General features: G+C 36.7%; 3 protein-coding genes and 1 pseudogene across 3 annotated transcripts; all 4 read left to right on the plus strand.

Annotated features, from left to right (window-relative positions):
• Positions 1 to 380: 380 nt before the first annotated feature.
• Positions 381 to 1754, plus strand: LOC103849670 (receptor-like kinase TMK3). The gene has a single exon (XM_009126398.2). It carries the CDS (start codon positions 381 to 383, stop codon positions 1752 to 1754), a length of 1374 nt encoding a protein of 457 aa, XP_009124646.2.
• Positions 1755 to 4556: 2802 nt separating this feature from the next.
• LOC103849642 (60S ribosomal protein L31-1) lies at positions 4557 to 7275 on the plus strand. The gene is made up of 2 exons (XM_033288127.1): positions 4557 to 6684; positions 6816 to 7275. The coding sequence occupies exons 1-2, from the start codon at positions 6605 to 6607 to the stop codon at positions 7093 to 7095; spliced, it is 360 nt and encodes a 119-aa protein (XP_033144018.1). The 5' UTR covers positions 4557 to 6604; the 3' UTR covers positions 7096 to 7275.
• A 5112-nt stretch (positions 7276 to 12387) lies between these two features.
• LOC117132833 lies at positions 12388 to 21560 on the plus strand (annotated as a pseudogene).
• LOC103849641 (G-type lectin S-receptor-like serine/threonine-protein kinase At1g61360) lies at positions 21532 to 24885 on the plus strand. The gene is made up of 7 exons (XM_009126378.3): positions 21532 to 23030; positions 23110 to 23220; positions 23324 to 23493; positions 23587 to 23797; positions 23873 to 24110; positions 24205 to 24355; positions 24430 to 24885. Exons 1-7 carry the CDS (start codon positions 21770 to 21772, stop codon positions 24748 to 24750), a joined length of 2463 nt encoding a protein of 820 aa, XP_009124626.1. The 5' UTR covers positions 21532 to 21769; the 3' UTR covers positions 24751 to 24885.
• The last annotated feature ends 1143 nt before the right edge of the window (positions 24886 to 26028 follow it).

The raw sequence follows: 26028 nt of genomic DNA on the forward strand, positions 1-26028 counted from the left end.
TCTTTTAATTCCTTAATCATTAGTGGGAGCCGAAAATGCCAAAAAAAAAAGAATCAATCATAGAAATACAGGCAAGAGAATAATAAATCAAAGACCATATCGTTTTCTCATCTTGATCCGTAGATTTTTCTTTGTTTCCTTCTTACCATAAAAGTGGTCAGAGAGTTACCAAATTTTCATCCAGTCAGTCAATTGTTTCGATCTTCTTACTTAAAATATGATTATTCAGGATATATACAAACATTCATTTGTTTGACTATGAATATTTTCCCCATTTTATACTGTTTATCTATTATTAATAGAGACAGTGTCTCTCTCCCACACACCCACACACAACACTCTCGAGTAGTCTCTCATTTCCACCTCACTTTCCCGCGACAATGACAAGATCACATCTTTGCCTCCTCTGTCTCCTCCTCTCCCTAGTGAATTTGGCCGCTTCTCAAGACGATGCAACGATTATGCAATCCCTCAAATCTACTCTTCATCTCACACCAGACGTGGACTGGTCGAACCCTGACCCTTGCAAATGGGTCGCCGTCCAATGCGACGGAAGCAACCGCGTGACGAGGATCCAGCTTAAACAGAAAGGGATCAGCGGCACTCTCCCTCCGGATCTCCAGAAACTCTCCGAGCTCATCGTCCTCGAGTTCTTCTCCAACAAAATCACCGGCCCGGTTCCTGACCTCTCGGGACTAACGCGTCTACAGAGGCTGAATCTGCACGACAATCTGTTCGATTCGACTCCTAAGAATCTCTTCTCGGGGATGAACTCGTTACAAGAAGCTTACCTCGACAACAACCCTTTTGCTTCTTGGGAGATTCCGGAAACCGTCAAAGAAGCCACGTCACTCAAAAACCTCTCTCTCGTCAACTGCAACCTCGTGGGTTCGATTCCTGATTTCTTCAGCTCCCATACGCTCTCGAGCCTCGTTTCTTTAAAGCTATCTCGGAACAATATGCAGGGAGGGCTGCCTGCAAGCATCGGAGCTTCGTCGTTACAGCAACTCTATCTCAACGGACAGAACCTCAGCGGGTCAATCTCGGTGTTACAGAATATGACTTCTCTCGTCGAGGTTGATCTGCAAGCTAACGCCTTTTCGGGTCCCATCCCTGATCTATCTGGTTTACAGTCTCTCAGGTTGTTCAATGTAAGAGAGAATCAGCTCACTGGCCTTGTCCCACCCTCTTTTACTGGTCTCAAATCCCTTACTGTCGTGAATTTAACTAATAACTGCTTTCAAGGACCGACTCCGTTATTCGAAAACTCAGTCGCTGTTGATGTAATAGCCAACACGAATAGCTTCTGTCTGGATACTCCTGGTACTCCCTGCGATCCTCGTGTCGAGGCCTTGCTTTCTGTAGCTGAGTCGTTTGGATATCCGGTGAAGCTAGCCAAGAGTTGGAAAGGGAATGATCCTTGTGGTGGTAGCTGGCTTGGGATTTCTTGTTCTGTAAGTAATGAAGTTACAGTGGTTGATCTTGAGAGGCAGGAGCTCACGGGTACGATATCTCCGAGTTTTGCTAAGCTTACTTCCTTGGAAACCATCAATCTTTCTAATAACCAACTCACCGGGAGTATACCGAAAGAGCTTACCAGTTTGCCTAGGCTTAGGACACTGGATGTGTCGAACAACGACATCCACGGTGATGTGCCCAAGTTCAGCGCAAGTGTGAGTGTGGTGACTACTGGTAACGTTAACATCGGACCTGTCTCACCGACTGGTTGGAAGTCCTTCAGAAATAGAATATAGATCATTTTTTGAAAAGCACATTTAAAAACTAAATGAAATTAATAAAGGAAATTGAAAATTTGACCTATTTGTACTACACCCACATCTTCTTTCTTTATCTAAAATTATAAATCAAATTATCTGCTGAGAGCATCTCCAACTCCACTTCATTTTTCACTTTTTGCTTTATTTTGAAGTAAGTTTTGCTTCAAATTTACTTCATTTTTTTGCTTCAAAATGAAGTAATGAACATTGTTGTTTCAAATTTGAAATGTATTGTACATATCTTCATTTTTTTTTTGAAGATGAACTTTTTTGTTATAAATTGGTCCTTAACTTTTATTTATTCTTATCTTTTGACGAAATAAACTATATGCTTTAATATAATCCAATTAATTTCAAAATTTTGACTATTAATTTTATCTAATCAGATGTTTATATCAAAAAAGATATGAATATTTGTTTTAAGAACTTTTTTAACTCGATTTAAAAGAATCAAAGATAAATAAGCTCATTTCTTACTCTAAACATTTTTGTTAATCAATTGTAGAAAACAATTATATGTATGGTGTTTTTTATACAAATTATGATGTTTTGTGTTTGTTTATTCATGTTATGTAATAAATTCATTATATGATAATATTAAATTTATATGAAATAATAATTATGCTGGATTATTGTTAAAACAAAATAGTTAGGTAAAATAAGTAAATATAAAAATGTATAGGAGTCTATTAGTAATTAATGATAAAGTAGAGATAAAATATACTTGCAATAGTCTTTTTATAAGAAATAGATGAAGCATGCCATTGGAGTGATTGTTACTTCATTTTGAAAAAAAAAATGAATTGTTTAAGATAAAAATGTGAAGCTAACCATTGGAGATGGTCTAACTACAAAAAACCATGCACACAAATACAAAGTTTGCAGATAACGAATTCAAAAGAAAGGCTAAAAAGGTAAAATTTAAAACTAAATGAAAATTTTGATTTATATGATATAAATAACACGAGTCATGAGAATTCATGAAATGTTTTTAGCGATTTAAACCCCTAACTATTTTTATATCGGATGGAAAACCCCCAACTAAAATTTTATGTTTTTAAACCCTCAACTATTAAGCTGTTAATGCCGTTAACCCACCATTAATATGTTAACCTTCTGTTAACAACTGATGGATATTTTAGTGATTTAAACCTCCAACTGTTTTTAAATCTAATAAAAACTCATTTTTTGGTCTTGGAGAAATTTTAAATTTGCGCATTTGGCGGAAAAACGTGATTTTCAGTTTTTGCTGGAAAATTCGATTTTAAGTTTTTTTGCGAGAAAATTTGATTTTGTGGTTTTGGCAGGAAAATTTGATTTTACGGTTTTGGCAGGAAAACCCGATTATTAGTTTTGGCGGAAACTTGATTTTTGAAGTTTTGGCGAAAAAATGCATTTTTGGTTTTACGAGAAAATTTGATTTTTGGTTTTGGTAGAAAACCCTATTTTATGGTTTTGAAAAAGCAACTCATTTTACGGGGTTTTATGTGAAAGCTCAATTTTTTGGTTTTGGCAAGAAAACTCGTTTTGAAGTTTTGGCGAGAAAAATTGATTTTACGGAGTGGTGAGAAAACTTTATTCTGCATAATCGAAAAAATTTAAAATTTCAGTATACAATTAAATATTGTATACAGTTTATATAAAGCAAAATAAAAGAGCTAAAATTAAGCCTTATAAATTTAAGGCTAATTATGTTCAAGCCTTTTAAGCCTTTTGTCAATGTAAGGGTTTGTGCTAAAAGTTTGCCTACAAGGTCAAGGATAACCCTGTTAGGTTGAGCCATATTAATATTCCTAGCCGGATATAACGTCTCTGTTACTATTCTATTCAGAACCGACTATAAAATTAAGACAAAGGAGAAAAAGGGATCCAAGCCTCAAAATCACATACCGAAATTATACTCTTTTTACAATCAAATCCCCTATATATTAAAAGGGAAGCATTACAACATATTTTTGTAGCCACATGTCATCACCACAATCATTTTTAGAATCTTTAGAAAAATATGTTGGTCCATATAAATATATAATAAGCTTTTTATTAAACTAACCATAAATTAATCATAAATGTTATTCATTGTTTCCTTAAATAAAAATCACTGAATTACCTAATGTGGCTAAAGTATATATGATAATTAATGATTTTGAATAATAAATATTTGATAAAAAACAGTCTATTCTATATCATTTTTAATTCATTTTAAAATAAATTAAACAACCACATTAACTATATAATAAAATTTTAGATTTTTTCGTATATGTTATATTTTGAATTTTAAAAAACGAATATAAATGACTAAAGTTGTTAAAAATATCACACTGAAATTTTTGTGATCCATGGTTTAAAATTTATATTATAACAAGATACAAATGATTACAAAATTACATAAGTAGGAAGTCTCATTTAATAAATATTATATATATGCATATTAATATTTTTTTAAAAATAAATTATATACCATGTAAAATACATAAGTATTTTCATTTCGAATTTGATTTGAAATTTTTGATAAACATTTTGAACAATTGTTGACAACTTAATATTTAGATTTTAAACTTTGCATTGAATGTTTTTAAAATTATAAATTACTAAAACTATTAAACATCCCATAAATTTTTTATTGTTATCATTGATTTAAAATTTTTGTTATAAAGAAATACAAACAAGTAAAAATAATATGAGTATAAAATATGTTTTAACAGATGTCAATATTAAAAATATACTATATATCTATGTTAATATCATTTAAACTTAATTTTATCATATATAAAATAGAAAAAGTGTTTGTTTGGATAAATAAAATTTATTTAAGTATTTGTACCAATTTAATTATATACGTAATAGTTACTAAATTTTTAATTATTCAATATATATTTATTATTTCATAACATGTAGAAAATATATAATACTTAAAAATAATTTATATATAATATTCGTCCCGCGCAAGGCGCGGATCTTAACCTAGTTCACTTGTATTCTTACATATCTTGTTCTTCATCATTATATCAACTTTGAGTATCACTAAGAAACTTGTCTCATATGCATTATCATTTTGTTCATTACTTGTTCAACATCTTAGATTAAAGCATAACCATAATTTATGAGTGGGTCATCTGGTCCATCATTTGGCGCGCTAAAGGAACGAGGTGGGAATTAATACAAAAACCCTCTTCAGATCCGGCGTGAAAATCAAATAAAATTGACTGGAACACACACATCTGATTTATCCAGAACAACAAAACTCACGGGTTCCACCCTGCATGTCGTAGGACAGCAATTCAACGCGGATGGAACTCACATCAGTGTAACACCACCGACATCACTAATTGTCAATCTGGACGAAACTCTATCCCATGCACCAGGCGAGTTACGAAATGTTTCCTTTATCTTGATTCAACGTGCAGGTCAGCCGAAGGTTATGAGACATCAAGCTTCAGAAAGCTTAAAGCAACTCACAAAAATCTTGGGTGAATAGCTGGAGCATATCGATTTTCAAATTGCTTCGTCACCAAGAAGCCCGCAAGAATAATAGTTTAGACAATAGAAACCATGAATCTATTTCAGACAACATACCGCAAGCCTGAAAAATGAGATCATCATCTTGAAACAAACATTAGCCCAAGCTACAACCTATCTCCGGTTGATGAAATCAAAGATCCACCGAGCCACCAGCTCGGTCCTGAAGTTGACAATGTCATTGAAGAAACACAGAAAGACGTTGTTCATGGACGGCTTAGCCAACGTTCCCATCTCGAACATCTAACCGAAGATCTCCTCTTTAAGGGAAAACAAATTCATGAGCTCATATGACAGTTTTCTGCATTACAATGGGACAAAATTCCTTTGACGACAGATAGAGATACCGTATATTTGCCTACCCTTTGTCAAGAACCTAATAAGAGCTGTAATATCGTTAAAAATTGGACCATATCAACATGCTTATCTTTTTCAGAATGAGACAAATGTTTGTGTCATTTAATCATTGAATAATGATACCATCAAATAAGAATTCATTGATCATACGAGTCAAATCTCCTTTCACTATGTCCTAAAACTTCTGAAAAAATAAAGCGCTCATTCCATCAGGGTGCATCACAAATGTAAGTTTTACCTCTCATTGTGTAACTGAAGCGGTGAGTTCCTGATTTATCGCATATGTGATTGTTGTAAAGATATTTTCCAAAAAACGTCATTTATTTTTTTCTGAATTTGATGATTCAAATGAATATGATGATTCGGAAAGTGTTCTAAAGTAACATGTAGCAATGGCTCTCATTCTCTCTGCATCTAGTCATCTTCCATAATTTTTCTGAATTGTCTTCAGCAGTCCTGTTATATTTTAATAGATTAGGGCATAATTAACGGGGGTTTAAGTGGGTTTCTTAGTGGTGGGTCCCATTATTTTTGCAAAAATCGGTTCCTAGAAGTGTGAAATAAGGACCGATCTTGGAGGGTTTTTTGCACTGTTCGCGGACTCCACCGACAAGTGGCGGCTCACGATTGGTTCGCTTTTTAATTTTCTTTTTCAGACAGGAAAAAATAAAAATTAAAATTTCTAAGAAACCGGTTCACAGTTTCAGCGTTAATGATGGTCTTAGTTTGAAGGACAGGATGAGAATGGACTATATTATAACATACCCTGGACTTATATTTGGACTGAAGGAGAATAGACTATAGTTTATAATGAAGACAATATATTTGCGTACCATAAACCCATTCATCAGGCCCAAATAATAATAATACGGGAATCTGTATATTAGGGTTTGCGTAGCTTCTTTTAATTTTCTCTCACTGTGCCGTCTGAAGAGAACATAGATCAGACAAAAATGGAGAAAGGCAAGGGAAGAAAGGAGGAGATTGTTACCAGGGAGTACACTATCAACCTCCACAGGCGCCTGCATAGCTGGTAAAAATGTCGTGACATCTCATTGTTTGTAGAAGAAGATTATCACCTCCTTCCTTATTGCTCCATGTACATTTTCGATAGGGTTTTAGAGATGCTGATTGATTTGATCGATTATCAATATATGTACACAACACCTTCAAGAAGAAGGCACCCAGTGCCATCAAAGAGATTAGGAAGTTTGTGTTGAAAGCAATGGGAACAAAGGACGTTAGAGTGGATGTTAAGCTGAACAAGCAGATATGGAGCAGAGGAATTCATGGTCCTCCTAGGAGAGTCAGAGTTTGTGTTGCACGTAAGAGAAATGATGATGAAGACGCCAAGGAGGAGTTTTACTCTCTTGTCACTGTCGCTGAGATTCCTGCTGAAGGATTGTCTAGTTTGGGCACCAAGGTCATCGATGAAGACGAGTGAAAAAAATGGTAGTTTTATTTACTCGTAAACCCTTTTATCATTGCAACATTTTTTGTTTGTTAAATCGTTAGATGAAAGACAGAAGTATTTGCTTGTTTTTGATCACTTACCTATTTTGGTAATTTATATCTTATGTTATAAGTTCCAGAGACGAGAACAGATTCGAGTTTGATCTTGTTATTTTGTGAAATTACGACCAATTGTATATCTTAAAGCACCTCCAATGGGGGGGGGGGGGGGGTTCTACCCATTGGAGTTTTGAACTTGCTATATATGTATATGTATATATGGCAATTTTAGAACTCCAATGGGTAGAACCCCATTGGAGGTGCTTTAAGTATAACTAACTCAGTAGTACTTACTATAACGAAGTATAACTCAGTACAGCTAAGTAAAATTACGATCAATTGTATATCGATAATTAAAATCTGAAATTTTAAAAAAAAGTTCGAATATTCTCTTCCCTCTTGTATTAGTGAGGGCAGCCAAGATGATGGTCCGAATAACTTCTTCATTGTTTCTTTTTCTTTTTATCAAATATTCTCTTCCCTCTTGTATTAATGTTTTGTTATTACTAAAAGTGTTTCTATTTTCTGTGGACAGTAGCATATAATAGTCTTGGTCTTCTTTTATTTTATTTCGGTTACTCGCATCAGTCAATACGGTTTACCTTGGCAATGGCACTTCTAATACGCAAAGAGCAGAAGAAGAGTCTAAAAGTTCAATATTAAGAGGATAATTTCTCATATGGAAAGATGAGAATGTTTTTTAACAATCGAATAGAACTCAGATTACCACTAACCGAGAATGAATTAAACAACAGCAGTGGAAGACGATTACAAAGAGAGATAAGAGAGACTGATTACATTCTGTAAAATGTATTAATGAATCTAAAATGTTCGTTCCCTCCTTTGTTATTGATGACGAGTTGAACATACTTCTCATCTGACCTTTGATTTTACTCCACGTGTCTCAGTCCCCTGTTTGAGCTAGATCACCAATTCGTTACGCCTCTTCCACTCATTTATGAACATGTGTCCCTTCTCCTCTGTATTCAAATCAAAGTAACAAATCCTTCCATTTTGAAAGAGTTTGACCTCAAGGTATAAGTCTGGGAAACTTTAACTGAAGATCATAGAGAAATTCCCAAGTGTTTTTTTCCTCTGGTTGATTATACCATTGCACTAATACCTTACACAGAAGAGGATGGAGTATAAAGGTATTGTAGAGAAATGAAGTGTCTTTCCTTATTGAGCATGTCCACTTCCACAAAAATTACAGATTCCCGAAAGATGGAGGCAGTCCATGTGACACCCCCGATCATAGATAACCGGAAATGACACGGTCGATGTTCCCTGATGGTCGACCCGAGGTTCTCGAAATAAATCCGATCGCCTTAGACCAACAACCAAAGAACACAGACGCTCCTATCGGATATTACTCTAGGCTTTTCAACCTGATAAAGCAATATTCGATAGTTAGTTCGTCCTGGACAAGGACTAATATCATATGAGAACTCGTGATTTATAAACATCTTTTATACATTATTTATTTACTTTAAACATCTTACAAAGTGTTATAGTTTTATCCTATGGCCTATTGCCCAACAACGTTTTAAGTAAATATACCTCAAAAGGTACGTTGCAAGGACAACAAAATACTACCGCTGGTTGGATGTTCCTTCCGTCCAAAAAGTAAAGTGTCTCCCGCCTAAGGGTTACCTGCACACACGAATGAGTCATGAGCAACTAATTTACTCAGTGAATCTAGAATCACAACACAATCAATAATAAACCAAACAGTTATCAAATGCATATACATGATCATGCAAGTACTAGTACTATACAATAGTATATCATTCATCATTGTGAATTCTTATTTTAAACATCACTTCCACAACACCCGCCCGGTACTAAACTCATATAATACAATATATATACTAGACCCGAGAAACCACAAAGGCTAACCGGGACTAGTGAGTTAGCATCACCATCATTGTCGAATGTTCGGTATGAACAATCCAACACTGCATCGTCATGCAATACACGGTCTCCAGGGAGCTGCCCCATCATCGTGTCTTCATGACCTTGTTCCGTTCGCAGGACCAAGTCACGGTAATGCTGAGACATTAGTGATATTGAATATAACAAGACTTCACATGATTCTACTTCCATAATCATTCCAAAATTAATCCAAAAATAATCCTATCATAATTAACTCCTAATTAATCTCAGATTAATCCATAATTAATCTCATATTAATTTTTAATTATTCCAAGATTAGTACTTAATTAATCATGATTACTCTTTAATTAATTTCAGATTAATTCTTAATTAAACCAAGATTAATCCTTAATTAAACCAAAATTAATCCTTAATTAAATCAAGATCAATCCATAATTAAACCATGATTAATCCTTAATTAAACCAAGATTAATCCTTAATTAAACCATGATTATTTCATAGTTAAGATTAGTACTTGTTCACAAGTACTAAGATGAGGATTAACCTTACTTTAACATTTTGATTACTCTTATGTATAGTTCACAATAAGTAAACATAACACCACTCTTATAAACTTGAGAGACTTTACTAACTTAATCAATCTCAACATCTATCTAGACTCACCTAAGAGATTAGTCTTGGAACTGGTTGGATACCTAAGGCCTTACTCCACCTCTGACCTGAAACAGAAGTGAATGACTACAAAATTAGTTTGGTTCATGCTTTAACACCTTAGATCAGATCAGTTCAAGCTTGGTTCCACTCAAACTATACCAGTTCAGCTTGGTTCTAGTCAGTCTACCAAAGTTCAGGACAAGATCAGACTGAGTTCAAATTGGTTTCATCAAAGCCAGATCAGAACATCATAGCTGGTGGTTCTAAGAGGTTGATTCAAACCGAAATTACTCAAAATCTGAACTATATCACCACTTAGAGAACTGATCCGACCAAGTTCTTATGTAAACATCAACTAGCTCTGATCAAGACATGACTGAGGTAAGAGACCAAAGCTTACCAAGATGAACCAAAGGACTATATGGCCTCAGCTGATCCTCTTCTCCAAGATTAGATTGTGACTGAATTCATCAAAGAGAAAGATCAAGGCCTGATCATGATCTGAACTGAACTAGGTCTAGGGTTTTATTTAAGAATCTCACCTTCTGATCTTTCTCACAGCAACTGATTGAGCTAGGGCTGAAGATCAAATCACCAACAATTTTTTCTTGATTTAATTTTCTGATTTTCTCACTGATTTTCTCTTCTTCTTTCTCTCTTTCTCGCTGAAAATCCTCTAGGTTTTTCTGCAGGGTTCTGAACGTGGGAAGCAGCTGGAGAGGGGTTAAATACGAGGTGAGCTTGATTCAGGTGAGGGTTTCACTCAGGACAAAGCTAAGCTGAGTGGGGACAGCTGGCCAGCTGCTTCAGCACTCTCAGCACAAGCTGCTGTCCTTTCCTTAACCTGAAGAAACTCCAGCCCTTTCATGTGCTTCTCACATGACAATCTAAGAAACAAGGCAAGCATGCAGATTGTGATTGTCATGTGCCAGTTACTGAAGAAGCTAGGCAAGCAGGCAGGTGCAAGTCATGTGTTTAAAGACTGAGCAAGCAGGCTGGTGGAAGACATGAGTCTGGTCCAAAATTACTTGTAGCAGTTGGTTGATAATTTTCAATAATTTTTCAACCAAATATTCCTTGTCTTTGGCTCTCGTCTTGTTCTCAAAAAATCTCTTCCAGTTTAATGAAAATTCGACCAAAATATTTAAGTCTCGACCAAACTATCAAGTGAAGGTCTTTCAACCACAAGACAGTCCCTTCGAGAAATTAATCTACCGGATCGATTTTTATTTTTATTAATCCTTGTTAAACCAACTAAAAACTGGTCGAGCGGGATTTTTCTCGACCAAAAATTTATTGGCTCATGAGGATTATTACAGTCCATCTGAAAGCTATCAAGATATCTGTCCAGAATCTCCGGTATTGGTAAACGTTGTAAGAGTACTACTGGAGACCCCACTCTGCAACTTTATATGAAACTCAAGATATATTTCGTTCTTCCTTTCCATTAAAACAAACTCTTAACACATTCATGTGTTACATCTCTTCCCGAATGACAACCACTTCCTAAACCATGAAGCCAGTCCAGAAAAAGTTCCCCAATGCAGAACCAGAAGAAATAACAATCTTACTTTTTATGCGTAATATCTCTTGTTCCGATGAAAAGTGCTTCTTCACTTTCTATTTCACCTTTAATTTCTCAGTCAACTCTGTTAACTCCTGATCTTTCTCATACTTTTTTTTATTGGATTCATCAAATCACATTCAATCACTGATAAGAAGACCATATGTAATTCTGTTGCACTACCAACTCGAGACACTGCGTCTGCTGCCGCGATATTGTCTTTTCCTTACTTATATTTGATCTCATAATCAAATTCCAAAAGCTTGGGGGAATTGTATAAATCAGCCAAGTTCCCCGTAACATCGCTTTCTCGGTCGGTATTTAAGGTCCGGGGATGATTGTAAAATTCATGTCTTCTAACTGTTTGATAAAATGCCTTGAACGAGATATACAGTTTCATAGGAGTTGAGGTGATCTTCAAACCCATGGAATGTCTTCTTCTTCTAAGTAATTTTGTAGCTTGCACGTTGTTTTTTAAATTAAAATGAATCAACTTTCAGCTCTGTATTGTTCGTCTTGAACATTTCAAAAGCTCCAAACTTATTTGATTTCCAGAAAGTTGACTTATGATTACAACATGGAACATGTAAGGTGGGGGCATTTCTAGTTCAATATTCTTTTTCTTTTTGACTTGTTTTATTGGTTAAGTATTAGTTGTCTTATCACTGACTGACACGTCAAAATGGTTTTTATGTTAGTGCTTGTAATATTCCAAGCATCAATATGAACCAATAACATCCTTACAGCATCAGCAGGAAAGAGAGATTATGTGCGCTTCTCAACAATGATAAAATAATAACAGTTATTTTAATAATTATATTTGATTTATCTTTTAACACCTAACCAATAAATGAGTTACATCTGTAGAAATATCTTTTACTCTTGCATTTGTAGTACCTTTAAGACGAAACGATTCTCAACTTTTTGGCTCTCTCTCTCTCTCTCTCTCTCTCTCTCTCTTACTATTGTTCAATTTATTAATTTTTTGGAGAAGAGACTCACGTAGAAAAAGACCAATGCGGATGCTCTTATAAAGTTCCTGATATAGAAATAAAAATTAACACATGAGAAAGACAAGTATGGTTTTATTTGCTTGCTCTCTCTTACTAATCATCTTCCCAACTTGTGGTTGGTTACACAGCTATGAACACCTCAAGCCCTTTGTCAATAGGACAAACTCTCAGCTCCCCTGGTGGCTTTTATGAGTTAGGCTTCTTCACTCCTAATAATACCCGGAATCTCTACGTTGGGATCTGGTTCAAGAAAATCGTTCCTCGGGTAGTGGTGTGGGTGGCTAACAGAGATACGCTAGTTACAAACTCTCCGGCAAATCCAAACATCAGCATTAATGGGAGCCTGATCCTACTTGATGGGGAACAAGATGTTATTTGGTCAACATGAGAGGCTTTCACATCCAATAAATGTCATTCCGAGCTTCAAGACACCGAAAACCTTGTTGTTATTGATGATGTGTCAAGAACAACAATATGGCAAAGCTTCAAGAATATTGGTGATACTATGCTGCCTCATTCATCGTTGATGTATGATCTTTCCCATGGCAAGAAGCGTGTATTGACTTCATGGAAAAGTAACAGCAATCCATCTCCTGGGAGCCTCTCACTAGAGATACACCACTGGTCCATGGGTAAAAACAAGATTCACTGGGTTTCCACAGTTTGATGAAACATATGTAAGTCCATGTACCATTGTCCAGGATTTAGCAACCAGCACAGGATCTGTTTCTTATTACATGATAAGAAACTTTAATCTATCATATATTACCCTAACATCAGAGGGAGAAATGAAGATATACTGGGATCAAGGCAAAAAATGGATGCATCACCTTACGGAACCAGAACACCCATGTGATTTATATGGTACTTGCGGGCCTTTCGGTTTGTGTGTGAGATCCAGTACCCCAAAGTGTATATGCATGAAAGGGTTTGTACCAAAGTCAGATGAGGAGTGGAAAGAAGGAACTGGACAAGTGGGTGTGTGAGAGATAAACAATTATCTTTCCAGGCAAACTCTCAAGCCAAAGAGACAGACGACTTCTATCGTGTGACAAATGAAAAGACTCCCGATATGCACTAATTTGCATGCTTCCTCGATGCAAAAATGGGCTACCAAGGTTGCATGCGCAACTGTTCTTGCACATCATTTGCCTATATAAGTGGGATTGGATGATTAGTATGGAATGGAAAGCTAGTGAAAACAGTTCAGTTTTTGTCTAATGGGGAAACTCTCCCCCTCCGTCTTGCACGTTTGGAATTGGGTAAGAATCAAACATATTTCTTCTAGAGATGTTACTACTCTGAAGAATCAACTTTCTTCATAATGTTATGTACCAGCTGAAAGCAGTCAAGCCAAGATTATCGTTGGTACTGCTGCTAGGCTTTCAATTTTCGTGATATTGGTTGTTGCTGCATATATGTTATTGAGATACAAAAATGGGGAAAATGGTGAGACAGTGAAAAACTTAGCAGCTTTATTTCTCTTTGCCACTCTCTTTCCTTGTCCCAATATTTTGTTCTTAATCAGTTTTAAACTAACTGGTGCAAGATGCATCGAAGAATGATTTCGAGCCACAAGATATATTAGGCGTAAATTTCTTTCAGATGCATACCATACGGACTGCCACCAATAACTTCAGTTCCTCAAACGAACTTGGTCAAGGTGGATTTGGTCCAGTGTACAAGGTATGTGATGTTATGTTCTATTTTCTTCCTTTCATCGCCTCTGTATTTATCTGAAACTATTCTTCCAGGGAAACCTGCTAGATGAGAAGGAAATAGCCGTTAAACGCCTTTCTAGTAGCTCTGGTCAGGGTACAGAGGAATTCATGAATGGGATAACATTAATCTCAAAAACTACAACATCAAAACTTGGTTCGTCTTTTGGGATACTACTTAGAAAGGGAAGAGAAGCCCTTGATCTATGAGTTTATGGTGAACAAAAGCCTTGATATATTCCTCTTCGGTATGTCCTTTTATTTCATTTACCTTCTCATTATATGGTAATAGTTGGTGTGTTACTGTCACTAATATTATTCAATGTTATTGGCTAGATTAAACTCTAAAGCTTGAGATCGATTGGCCAAAGAGATTCGACATCATTTAAGGAATTGCACGTGGACTTCTCTATCTCCACCGTGACTCCCGCCTTAAGGCCATTCACTGAGATCTGAAGGTTGGCAATATTCTTCTGGATGAGAAGATGAACCCAAAAATATTGGATTTTTGATTGGCTCAGATGTTCCAGGGAACCCAGTTTCAGGACAACGCTCTAGAGGTTGCAGGAACTTTCTAAGAACCTGTCTTCAACTACCACCTTAACAAGGATTCATTCTTTATCATCCCATATTCAACAATCACTGTTTGATATTTGAACAGCAGATATATATATATATGTCTCCAAAGTATGCAATGGCAGGGTTATTCTTTGAGAAGTCTGACATCTATAGCTTCGGAGTTCTGATGTTGGAAATCATCTGCAGAAAGAATATTTCAAGGTTCGCCTTTGGTGATGATGAGAGCAAAGGCCTTCTAGCATATGTAAGTAAAATGATTTTGTTTTTTTCTTCAATTGTAGACATTTCCAGGCACCCTTACAAATTTGTTATTAGTATAATCAGGCTTGGGAATCTTGGTGCGAGTCCAAGGGAACTAATCTTCTGGATAGACATCTTGATTATTCTTGGAACGGCATTGAAGTTGCAAGATGTGTTCATGTTGGTATTCTATGTGTTCAGCAGGAAGCTGCAGATAGACCAAACATTCTTGAAGTACTGTCTATGATTACTTCAACAACATATCTTCCAATTCCAAAGCAGCCAATATTTGCGGTGCAAACTCAAAATGTGGAAACTTCTAACTATATGTCATCGTCTAAAGATCTTTTCTCTGTCAATGACTTGACACACTATGTGATCCAAGGACAAAAAGTTCTTATTGTATATACTTCAGTCTATAGATTCATGAGCCTAAGATTTTGATATCTCATGTTTTGTTATCCTTAAATACAATGTTTCGTTGACTTGGTCAAATACTCAAAACAGGTTAATGTGGTTCTTCATTGTGCATCACATGCATTTGTACTTGTTGATATCATCTTCTTTTGAGTTTGCGGCAGTGAAACTTTGCTGACTTTGGTTAGACTCTTCAATGTCAAGTTCTGAAGTCTAGCAGTAGGGACCAATAGTGAAAGCCGTCCATCAAAATCATACCTCCACTATCAGCAATTAAGATAAGATTTTTAATGGTATTTTTTATCTTCCAAATACCATTGCTTACGCTTTCAGAGTTTTTAAATCACTTGAAACATATTGGTTTATGTGTCAGAGCTGATGAACAAATATATTGTTGAATCCTTGTATTAATGCAAGTAGGATGTTGCATAAATCTAGCTCTGTTTTGTTTTTGTCTTTTGGTTACTTTCCTAGAAAATGTAGAATGTGAGTGCTTTATTTTTAATGTGATTGGTTAGATGGAAAGTTGTTGGCTTCTATTCTATTATAAATAATATTCAAATTTCTCTGCCAAGGCAACGTAAAATATAAAATACGAACAATAATAAATATGTTTTTTGTTTTATTTGGTGTCAGTGGAGAGATAGTGATTCTAGAGGTCAATGTGGTCTAGATGGTTTTTTCATAAACTTAAATCTGTAGAAAAACTCTTGTACGTATGGGCAAGATTGATATTGTTTTATTTGCTTCATTTCTCTTCCTGCTGATCATATTCCCAAGTAGTGGCTATACAGCTATATCCAAAGCAAATCCTTATGAGTTAAGAAACTTCAATTGTATGTTGGGATATGGTTCAAGAACATTACTCAGATCATTGTTTAGGTTGCTAATAGAGATAAGCAAGTCACAAAAACAAACGTAAATCTAACTATCAGTAGCAATGGGAGCCTTATTTTACATGAGGAGAAGAACAAGATAAGGCTTCCATTGCTACTGATAGTGAAAAGCCAGTCACTCTGCGAGTGTTGGATTGGCTTGGATGTTCTAAGGAACACAACATCAAGCCAACACTCGCAGAGTTGTTGAAACTATGTATGTATCTATATGCCTCCTTTATTTATATGGATAACATCTCAAACCAACTCTTTACTTGCTTACATTATCAACCTGAGTAAGTAGTTTGGTAAAATGAACCCGGGATACATATGCCTCCAGAGTATGAATGAACATGAATGATTTTTGAAAAATCCGACATCTATGCATTTGGAGTAATAGTACTGGAAACCATAACATGAAAGAGGATTTCAAAAACTTCACTATTGGAGAGGAAGGACAAAGTCTTCTCGATTATCTACGTCAAATTACTTTTTTCTATTGTTCTTAAATCTTGATTTATGGATCAAATGTTTCTTATATGTTTGTGTTTATCAAATTTCAAAATATATCCAGTTCCGGTTCTGAAACCGAAGTACCGAGATGTATACATATTGGTTTGTTCTACACTCAACAACAAGCTGTGGATAGACCCAACATTGCACAACTCATGTCAATGCTTACTACAACAATGGATCTTTCGAGACCAAAACAACCAGTTTTCGCATTGCAGATCCAAGAGAGTGATTCAGAGTCTTAAGACTATGTATTCATGTGAATGATAATAACACAAAGTGCTATATTTGGTAGATAAAAGAACATTGCTTTTGCAAATGATAAACCATGTTTACAAATTGAAACGATTGTGAAGATATTAGTGCTTAATATAAGCTAGTTATGTATTGAATCACCTAAAACACTAAGTTTTGTTGTTTGTTGCCTGCCACTCTTGGAGTCTGATTTTTTAAAGTGATCTAATACAAGAAATTCAAAAAATTTTAAAATAAAAAAATTTTGGGGTCTAATTTTTTCAAGAATTTTAGGGTCTTATAAAACTATGAAGTAGAAACTTCACCTTTCGTTTTTTTTTTTAACTCAACTTCAAACTTTTCATTCACCAATTGAAATATACTCCATAGGCATATCAGCCTCTATTACATATTTCAACCACAATGGTGTTATAGAATATAACTTGGGAACATAATTCAAAAAAGAAGAAGACTTCTTCGCTTTTTTGTGTGCCACCTTATTGTCCTCTCTCTGATAATACTCCACTTTAAATTCAGGATTTGTTCTCAGCATATGACGTTTTGCTAATAGGTTAGGCCATGTCTCCTCTTCTCCCCGGATCATTCTGCATAAAACCAGAGAATCGGTTTCCATAATCACTTTCTTATAACCAAAACCAGATAACGTTTTTGCTGCCCATTGGATCGCTTCTGCTTCACATTAAATGGCTGATCCCATATGCTGAACTGCTTTAGCACCTTCCCATACCAACCTGCCTTCGTGATCCGTACCCACCCAGCCAACTCCACTGTGGTCTCTGTCTTTGTGCCAAGACCCGTCAGAGTTGCATTTCAGCCATGTTGATGGTGGAGGTTTCCATTTATGACAGTAGCATATTGGAACCCTTTGTTTCACCTCTTTCTTTTCACCCTCGTTACGTCGCTTCCAATCCTCTGCATCTTCTCTAGCTTTGTTCAAAGTACTTATCACATCATAATCCCTCCCTTTATACTGAAAATCATTCCTATTCTTCCAAATTCTCCAAAGAATCCACGGCACTAACTCTACTGGGACTTCATCTTTTCGGTATTTCTTATGAGAATTAAATACGTGATAGAGGTTAGAGTAGAGAGAATTTACAGTGATACCTTCGGAAGGAGCAGGGATTGGTGACATTGCCCATATTAATCAAGCATATGGACATTGGAATAGAACATGGTTGACTGATTCAGTCCCTGCTTCGCATCTGAGATATGTCTATAGCTCAGATTGTGAGCCACATGGAGGTAGTCCCTTATACATCTCCATAAAAAGTGCCTGATCTTTGGACTCGTTTCTAGCTTCCATATCATCTGAAACAGGGGCTCTAGGCTCAGTTGTAACACCTGATTCCGGGTTTCATCCTTTTTTAGAATATTCTGGTACACCCAGTAACCGGATTTAACTGTGTAGTGACCTGTTTTTGTGTAGTCCCAAATGTAAGTATCTTAACTCATCTCCCTACATGGCCTGATCCGCTGTATCCAGTGTCATCTTCCTCAGGAAATAAGCTCTTCAAGGTCTGAACATTCCACTCCCTCCCCGGACTTTGTAACAGATCACTGACCTTCTTTATAGTTGACACTTGTGTCTGCTGCTGCTCTGTCAGAATGTTGATAGCTTACACTTTCCTCCCCGGTTTAAACTTGATCCATTGATCTAGCCAAATGTTTGTGTTTATTCCATTTCCAATGATCACTCTAGCCCCTTGCTTGATCAGCTTTTGAGCCGCATGGATACTTTTCCAAGCATATGACGGATTTGACCCCAACTCAGCATTTAAAGGATCAGACTTTGAGTAGTATCGACTTTTGTAGATTTGAGCAAGTAGGCGTGTTTTCTTTGTCACTAGCCTCCATACCTGCTTATCTAACAAGACAAGATTGAATGCTTCTATGTCCTTGAACCCTACACTGCCGAGCTCCTTTGGCTTGGTTAGTTGGTCCCAGCTTTACCAGTGCATGCCTCTAGACTCCTCTTTGTTCTTCCACCAGAAATCAGACATAATTGCAGCAATCTTCCTATAGACAGTCTTTGGCAAGAGGAAACAAGACATAGTATAGGTAGGTAGTGCCATTGCTACTGCCTTGAGAAGGACTTCTTTTCCACTCGGTAATAAGAACTTGGTCTGCCATCCTTGCACTCTTTGTCTCAGCTTTTCCTGGAGATAGCTGAGAATTGAAACTTTGGAGCCATCAAAAGATTCAGGGAGCCACAAATAAATTCGTTCTCGACATGTTTGTTCAATTCCAAGTTTGGCTTTTATTTCTTCTTTCCTCTCCGCATGAAGTAATTTACCAAAGTAAATACTCGATTTCTGATAATTCACTCGTTGTCCTGAGGCCATACTATATCTCTGAATAAAATCAACCAGGTACTGAAGTTCCTCCTCCGTACAGTAGAACGTGCTGTCGTCGGCATACATAAGATGCGTGACCGCAGGGGCTCCTCTTGCGAATTTTAAACCCGAAAGCTTCCTGTCCTCTTCAGCCTTTCTCATCATTTGGACCAGGATCTCAGTGCATATCACAAACAGATATGGAGACAAAGGGTCTTCCTGTCTCAAACCTTTGGAAGGGACCACTTCCCCGTATGGTGTTCCATTGATAAGGATCTGATACCCTACTGAGTTAACACACTTCATAATTAAATTGCACCACTTATCGGAGAAACCCATCACTTTCATCGCTTTGAGCAGAAATGACCACTCCACCCGATCGTATGCTTTAGAGATGTCTGTTTTTACTGCAATGAACTCCTTTGCACACTTATTCCTCGAGCTCAAAGCATGAAGAAGTTCATGTGCAACCATGATATTGTCCGATATAAGTCTGCCTTCAATGAACGCGGCTTGGATGTCTGATATAACTGAGCCCAATATCTTTTTCAACCATTTTGCTAAGATCTTCGAAATGATTTTGAAGCCTACTTTGCATAGACTTATTGGCCTGAATGAGCTTCTTTGAGTTCATCTTCTTCGGTAAGAGACAAATATTGGTGTTGTTGAGTCCTTCCTCGATAGATTCATTCCTAAAGAATCTCTGTACCATCTCAGTGACCTCTTCCCCCACGGTATCCCAAAATTATTGGTAAAAATTGTAGGGGATGGATTTCACCATCCCTCAAGACCCGAAGAATAGACGGCCCGGCCCATATAAGGCACATCGACATCTCGGCTTAACGGCTCGGAGCGCCAACTCCTCGGCGCAACACGAGAGTGTTTTCGGTCGACCGCGCGTCGACTAGGTGCATCCGCCTCAACGGCTCTTTGAAGCAACGTGGATCTCTCGGTCCAACGAGTTAGAAAGCCCATGAAGACGACACGAGCTAGGTCACGAAAGAGCACCAGGTCGGCTATATACAGAGAAAGGTATGCGACGTAAATGAGATCCGAAATCACTCACACACACTCGGCGGCTAGATTAGGGTTTTACCTTTATTATCTCGCCGTATTGCGCGCCTCGTGGCAAGCTCTTCGAGCTCCGGTTTCTTTTATATTGCGCATCTCCTTTCCTTGTGACCGGTTAAACGCTTTTCCGACCATTAATAAGACGTCTTTGCTTAACCCACTTCTGAAATCAAACGTTTCACTATTTAGTACTGTTTCTCGTTGAAACAAAAAAATTTCGTCATCCCATCTGGTCCAGGGCACTTGTGGAGGTTGATTAAAGATATTTTAATATAAGAAGACTGCTTTCCTAACCTCTTCACCTTTCGCTTACATTTTGATGTATGCCAAACGTCATATTGATTTAAGATATTTTAATATAAGAAGACGAGCAAGAACATAAGTGGAAAAAGTAAAAAATCGTTAGACGACCCAAAAAAAGTCAGTTAATTTAACGAAGGAGAGAGGAAGATTACCTAAGAAGTACGTCTTCAATGTCCAAACCGCACGTGTTTTGACTTTTTTTTTTTGTGTCTAGGCCAGAGACGGAGAAGCCTTATTGGCTCAGATATTCAAAGACACGAGACAAATCCGGAGTCTTGTTCACGGCCTTGCAAAACATCATCATCTTCAAAATTCTTCTTTTTCTTTCTTTCTCGCGTCATAAAAAATTGTGTTGTTGTTTGCGTAAGTTTCTCAGTTAAAGTCGCAAACTTTGGATCCAAGCGCTTACGCCCAGATAATCTCAGCATGACTAATCACAATTACTTTAAAATAATTTTTTTGATTTTCCTTTGGTCTCTGCTTGACCGCTTCTTCAGAAAGGGGCGCAGTGATTAATGATTATGTTCGACGAAATGACTGACCGAGTTTTGACTTCGTGAATATATAGGTACTTTAGATTTTTCTCTTAGTTGGGTTCTTGCAAGAAATCCAAAATCTTGTTTGATCCGTATATAGTTTTTATGTACTTGAGTTATTCAAGCTGATTTATCTATGCGTGATTATTACTATTATTATTATTGCAATTTGAAATTGTATGGTTTAAATGATAGTTTGAAGGACATATTTCAGATATGAAAAGGTTCCGTAGCATCCAGGTAACTTCTGCATATGGACCCTCTTTCATGGAAAGTGATAGTGTGAATTTTGAAAAGTATTTTTTTCAGCGCTTGGAGAGAATTTTTTGACTTCTATTTAGACTTAGCGCAAATGGATGATTGTTTCAACCTCTCAGTCTTTATTTCTGTTTAATTATAGAAAATAGAAAGCAACTTGAAGAATAGATTATTGATAGTGATATATTATTGCCGCATACAAAGTTAAAGGAAACTTTGAAAAAGTCAAGTATTGCGATCTAAAAACCTGGTCAACTTTAGGTGTCTCTTTAAGTAGCAGAAGAAGACATCAGTTTCTATGTTTATAGATCAAACTCTATAGGAGGATTGTTCTCTCAAGTCTTAAATTACATTTTTTTTTTTTGTTCATATCTTAAGATGGGTATCGTTGTATGCTTGCTCTTGATAACAACCTTATTCTTAAACTCTGGCTATGCAGCTATAACCACATCAAGTCCTTTGTCAGTAGGCCAAACTCTCAGCTCTCCTGGTGGATCTTTTGAGCTAGGCTTCTTCACTACCAACAGTTCTGGGAAGCAGTATGTTGGAATCTGGTTCCAGAAAGTCACTCCTCGTGTTATTGTTTGGGTGGCTAACAGAGAGAAGCCAGTCTCCAGCCCCATGGCGAGTCTCACAATCAGCAGCAACGGAAGTCTTGTCTTGCTTAATGGCAAGCAAGATCCTGTGTGGTCATCAGAAGGAGATCTCACGTCTAACAAGTGTCGTGCTGAGCTTTTAGACACGGGCAATCTTGTCCTCGTGGATAACGTAACCGGAGAGTATGTATGGCAGAGCTTTGAGCATCTTGGTGATACTATGCTACCACTCACGTCTCTGATGTATGATACTCCTCACAACAGGAAACGTGTGTTGACTTCGTGGAGAAGCGAGACTGATCCATCACCTGGGGATTTTGTAGCTGAGATCACCCCACAAGTGCCCTCGCAAGGCATTATATGGAAAGGCTCGTCGCCTTACTGGAGAAGCGGACCATGGGCGGGAACGAGGTTCACTGGGATACCTGAAATGGATGAATCATATATAAATCCGTTGGGAATGGTTCAAGATGTAGTCAACGGCACTGGTGTTTTCGCTTTCTGTGTACTGAGAAATTTCAATTTGTCATCCATCAAGCTAACGTCAGAGGGATCCTTGAGGATTCAACGGTACGAGGGAACCAAATGGATTAAGCACTTTGAAGGTCCGGTGAGCTCGTGTGATCTTTATGGTACATGTGGACCTTTTGGTTTGTGTGTGAGGTCCGAGACTCCAACGTGCCAATGCTTGAAAGGGTTTGAGCCAAAGTCAGATGAGGAGTGGAGAAGCGGGAACTGGAGCCGTGGGTGTGTGAGACGCACGGACTTATCTTGCCGAGAAAAGTCTTCTGAAGAAACACAGGGGAAAGAAAGAGACCTCTTCTATCATGTTGCCAATGTAAAGCCTCCAGATTCTTACGAATTAGCAAGCTTTAGCGATGAAGAACAGTGCCACCAGGGATGTCTAAGGAACTGTTCTTGCACAGCCTTTTCATTTATTAAAGGAATAGGATGTTTGCTCTGGGACCGGGAGCTGTTAGACACCGTGAAATTTGCTGCCGGAGGAGAGACTCTTTCCCTTCGTCTTGCACATTCTGAATTGAGTAAGCCTTCATAAAGAGCCTTTCTTGTAATCTCTTAACTGTCTTGAGTCTTAACAATGTTTTTGTGTGTCCCTTTCAGCTGGAAGCAACCGAATCAAGGTTATCACTATTGCCACTCTCAGCCTCTCTATTTCCTTGATTTTGGTGCTTGCTGCATATGGCTGTTGGAGATACAGAATGAAACAAAATGGTGAGAATCCAACTAACTTCTTTCTGTTTTTTGCTTTCAGACGTCTATTTGAGCTTTAGCTCATTTCATTGTGCTAACACATCGTTGCTTATATGTTTATTAGATTCAAGTCTTGTTTCCAAGGAAAATGTAGAAGGCTCTTGGAAGAGTGATTTGGAATCACAACATGTCTCAGGTTTAAACTTCTTTGAGATTCAAACCTTACAAACCGCCACAAACAATTTCAGCGCGTCAAATAAACTTGGTCAGGGTGGGTTCGGTACGGTTTACAAGGTAAGAGATACTGTTCCTTCTATATAGTAAGCTCTTCCTCGTTTTGATATTTTTGCATCTTTATATGATTGTCTGCAACTATGTTGACTTCAGGGGAAGCTTCACGATGGTAAGGAAATAGCTGTGAAGCGTCTTTCCACCAGCTCTGTTCAGGGTAAAGAGGAGTTCATGAATGAGATAAAACTTATCTCAAAACTACAGCACAGAAACTTGGTTCGGCTTTTGGGATGCTGCATCGATGGAGAAGAGAAGTTATTGGTCTTTGAATATATGGTGAACAAAAGCCTTGATACTTTTCTCTTTGGTAAGTCTCTTTCTTGCTTGTTTTCTTCCCATGAAAGTAGAAAGTTCTTTATGCTGATCAGTTTGGCTGTAACAGATTTGAAGAAGAAGCTTGAGATTGATTGGCCTAAGAGATTCAATATCATTCAAGGAATTGCTCGTGGACTTCTCTATCTCCACCGGGACTCATTACTCAGAGTTGTTCACCGTGATCTGAAGGTCAGCAACATTCTCTTGGATGAGAAAATGAACCCTAAGATATCGGATTTTGGATTGGCTCGGATGTTTCATGGAAAGCAACATCAAGACAGCACTGGCAGTGTTGTAGGAACTCTGTAAGGAACCAATCCCATTCTCATGACATGCTCAGCTAAAACTCTTTCTTGTTTGTATCCAACTTGACTAACTATTAAATTGATTTTTGAACAGAGGATACATGTCTCCAGAGTATGCTTGGACAGGGACCTTCTCTGAGAAATCTGACATTTACAGCTTTGGAGTTCTGATGCTTGAAATCATCACCGGAAAGGAGATTTCAAGCTTTAGCTACGGGAAAGATGGCAAAAACCTTCTCTCATATGTAAGAACATGTCTTAAACACTTTGCAGAGTCTAGATTTGATTCTAAATTCTAACTTCTTCAAACACCTTACAGGCATGGGAATCTTGGAGTGAAACAGGGGGAGTGAATGTACTGGATGAAGATCTTGCTGATTATGATGATTCAGTTAATCCAGTTGAAGTAGGGAGATGTGTTCATATTGGTTTGCTCTGTGTTCAACATCAAGCTATTGATAGACCAAACATCAAACAAGTTGTGTCGATGCTGACTTCCACAATGGATCTTCCTAAGCCAACACAACCAATGTTTGTATTGGACACAAGCGATGAGGATTCTTCTCTGTCTCAACGCTCCAATGGTCTCTTCTCTGTTGATGAAAACAAATCTTCCAAGGAGCTAAATTCTTCCACATGAGTTTTTTTACCAATCTGATTCTTCCATGTGGGCATGACTATATGTTTAGTTAAAATTGTAAAATAAATCAAGGATGGAAATTGACTCTTCAGTCAGCCATGAGGTTGCAAATTTTACATTCTCCCATTCTCTCAATCTTCTCCATATTTATTTCGATTTGGTTATAAAGTTTTAGAGACTTCAAATGAGACAAAAGATCAAGAATTACAACCAATCGGTCCATAAACTCTATTAGTGTGCCACCAAGTGCAGCACATGGCCCCAAATCTTAGTCACAGCACTATAAGTTTAAGCAACAAAGGAGACATTTTAATTCTCATATGTTCCATCACTCTCTCTCTCCACATAATTGAAGTGTGGTAGATGGAAGAGATCACTCTATCTCTACACAGCCTCATAGGCTTCTTTATCACTTGATACCATGTGCTTCTCTTTTTCCTTACATACTGATATATCATGGATTTGACCCATTTTCATCCATGGTATACAAGTGTTTTACTATCTATATATTATACTAGTGTAAGTCCGCACTTCGCGCGGAAATTTGTTTCACTATATTTTCATTTAACATGTGCTTTTAGCTTAAATGATTTTAGGAGAAATTTTATGTTTACCACTTTTATTGTACCACTTTTCATCTTTACCACCACTAAATGGACATTTTCGAAAATACATTCTTCATTAAGTGGCAAAAGATTCTTATACCCTTGTTATTTATATACATAATAATTCATTATTTAAATAAATAAAAAATAAATAAATAATGTTTTCGAATTATACTTTTATATATTCTAACTTTTTTATTGTTTTTCTAATTTTTTCGAATTTGTTTTATTTTTTTTTTCAAAATTTCTTTCTGAAAATCGAAAATTATGTTTGAAACTATTTTTAAAAAAATTATATATTTTTAAGTCTTTATTAGAATACTAAATTTCACATTCTAAAAACCTTACCCCATTCCTCAACTCTAAACCTTAAGTCTAGATTAATTAACGATAGGAGTATAAGTTTCTTTTACCCTTCATTAAAAATGAGGATAAAAGTGATTAGTGTAAACATGAAAAGTGGTACTATGAATGTGGTATTTGTGGCAATTTCACATGATTTTATTTTAGTTATGTATAAAATATTATTTTTGTAATTTTTATCTTTTCCTTATGTTGATCTCATTTGTTGTATAAGACGCAACGTCTGTTTTGTTGGGTTAACTAAATTTTCTAATACGATTATTACGATTGTTAATGAAGTTTAATTTTATTTTTCGTATATATAGTTTAA

This window comes from Brassica rapa, chromosome A03 (assembly GCF_000309985.2).
Source record: "Brassica rapa cultivar Chiifu-401-42 chromosome A03, CAAS_Brap_v3.01, whole genome shotgun sequence".
Classification (NCBI taxonomy): domain Eukaryota; kingdom Viridiplantae; phylum Streptophyta; class Magnoliopsida; order Brassicales; family Brassicaceae; genus Brassica; species Brassica rapa.

What these genes read in the sequence shown, in the direction of transcription:
- LOC103849642 (XM_033288127.1), top strand. Translation starts at nt 6,605, where the DNA reads ATGGAGAAAGGCAAGGGAAGAAAGGAGGAGATTGTTACCAGGGAGTAC. An exon ending in CACAGGCGCCTGCATAGCTG is followed by an intron (nt 6,685 to 6,815) that starts GTAAAAATGTCG and finishes ATATGTACACAA; the next exon opens with CACCTTCAAGAAGAAGGCAC.
- LOC103849670 (XM_009126398.2), top strand. Translation starts at nt 381, where the DNA reads ATGACAAGATCACATCTTTGCCTCCTCTGTCTCCTCCTCTCCCTAGTG.
- LOC103849641 (XM_009126378.3), top strand. Translation starts at nt 21,770, where the DNA reads ATGGGTATCGTTGTATGCTTGCTCTTGATAACAACCTTATTCTTAAAC. An exon ending in ATACAGAATGAAACAAAATG is followed by an intron (nt 23,221 to 23,323) that starts GTGAGAATCCAA and finishes TATGTTTATTAG; the next exon opens with ATTCAAGTCTTGTTTCCAAG. An exon ending in GCAAAAACCTTCTCTCATAT is followed by an intron (nt 24,356 to 24,429) that starts GTAAGAACATGT and finishes AACACCTTACAG; the next exon opens with GCATGGGAATCTTGGAGTGA.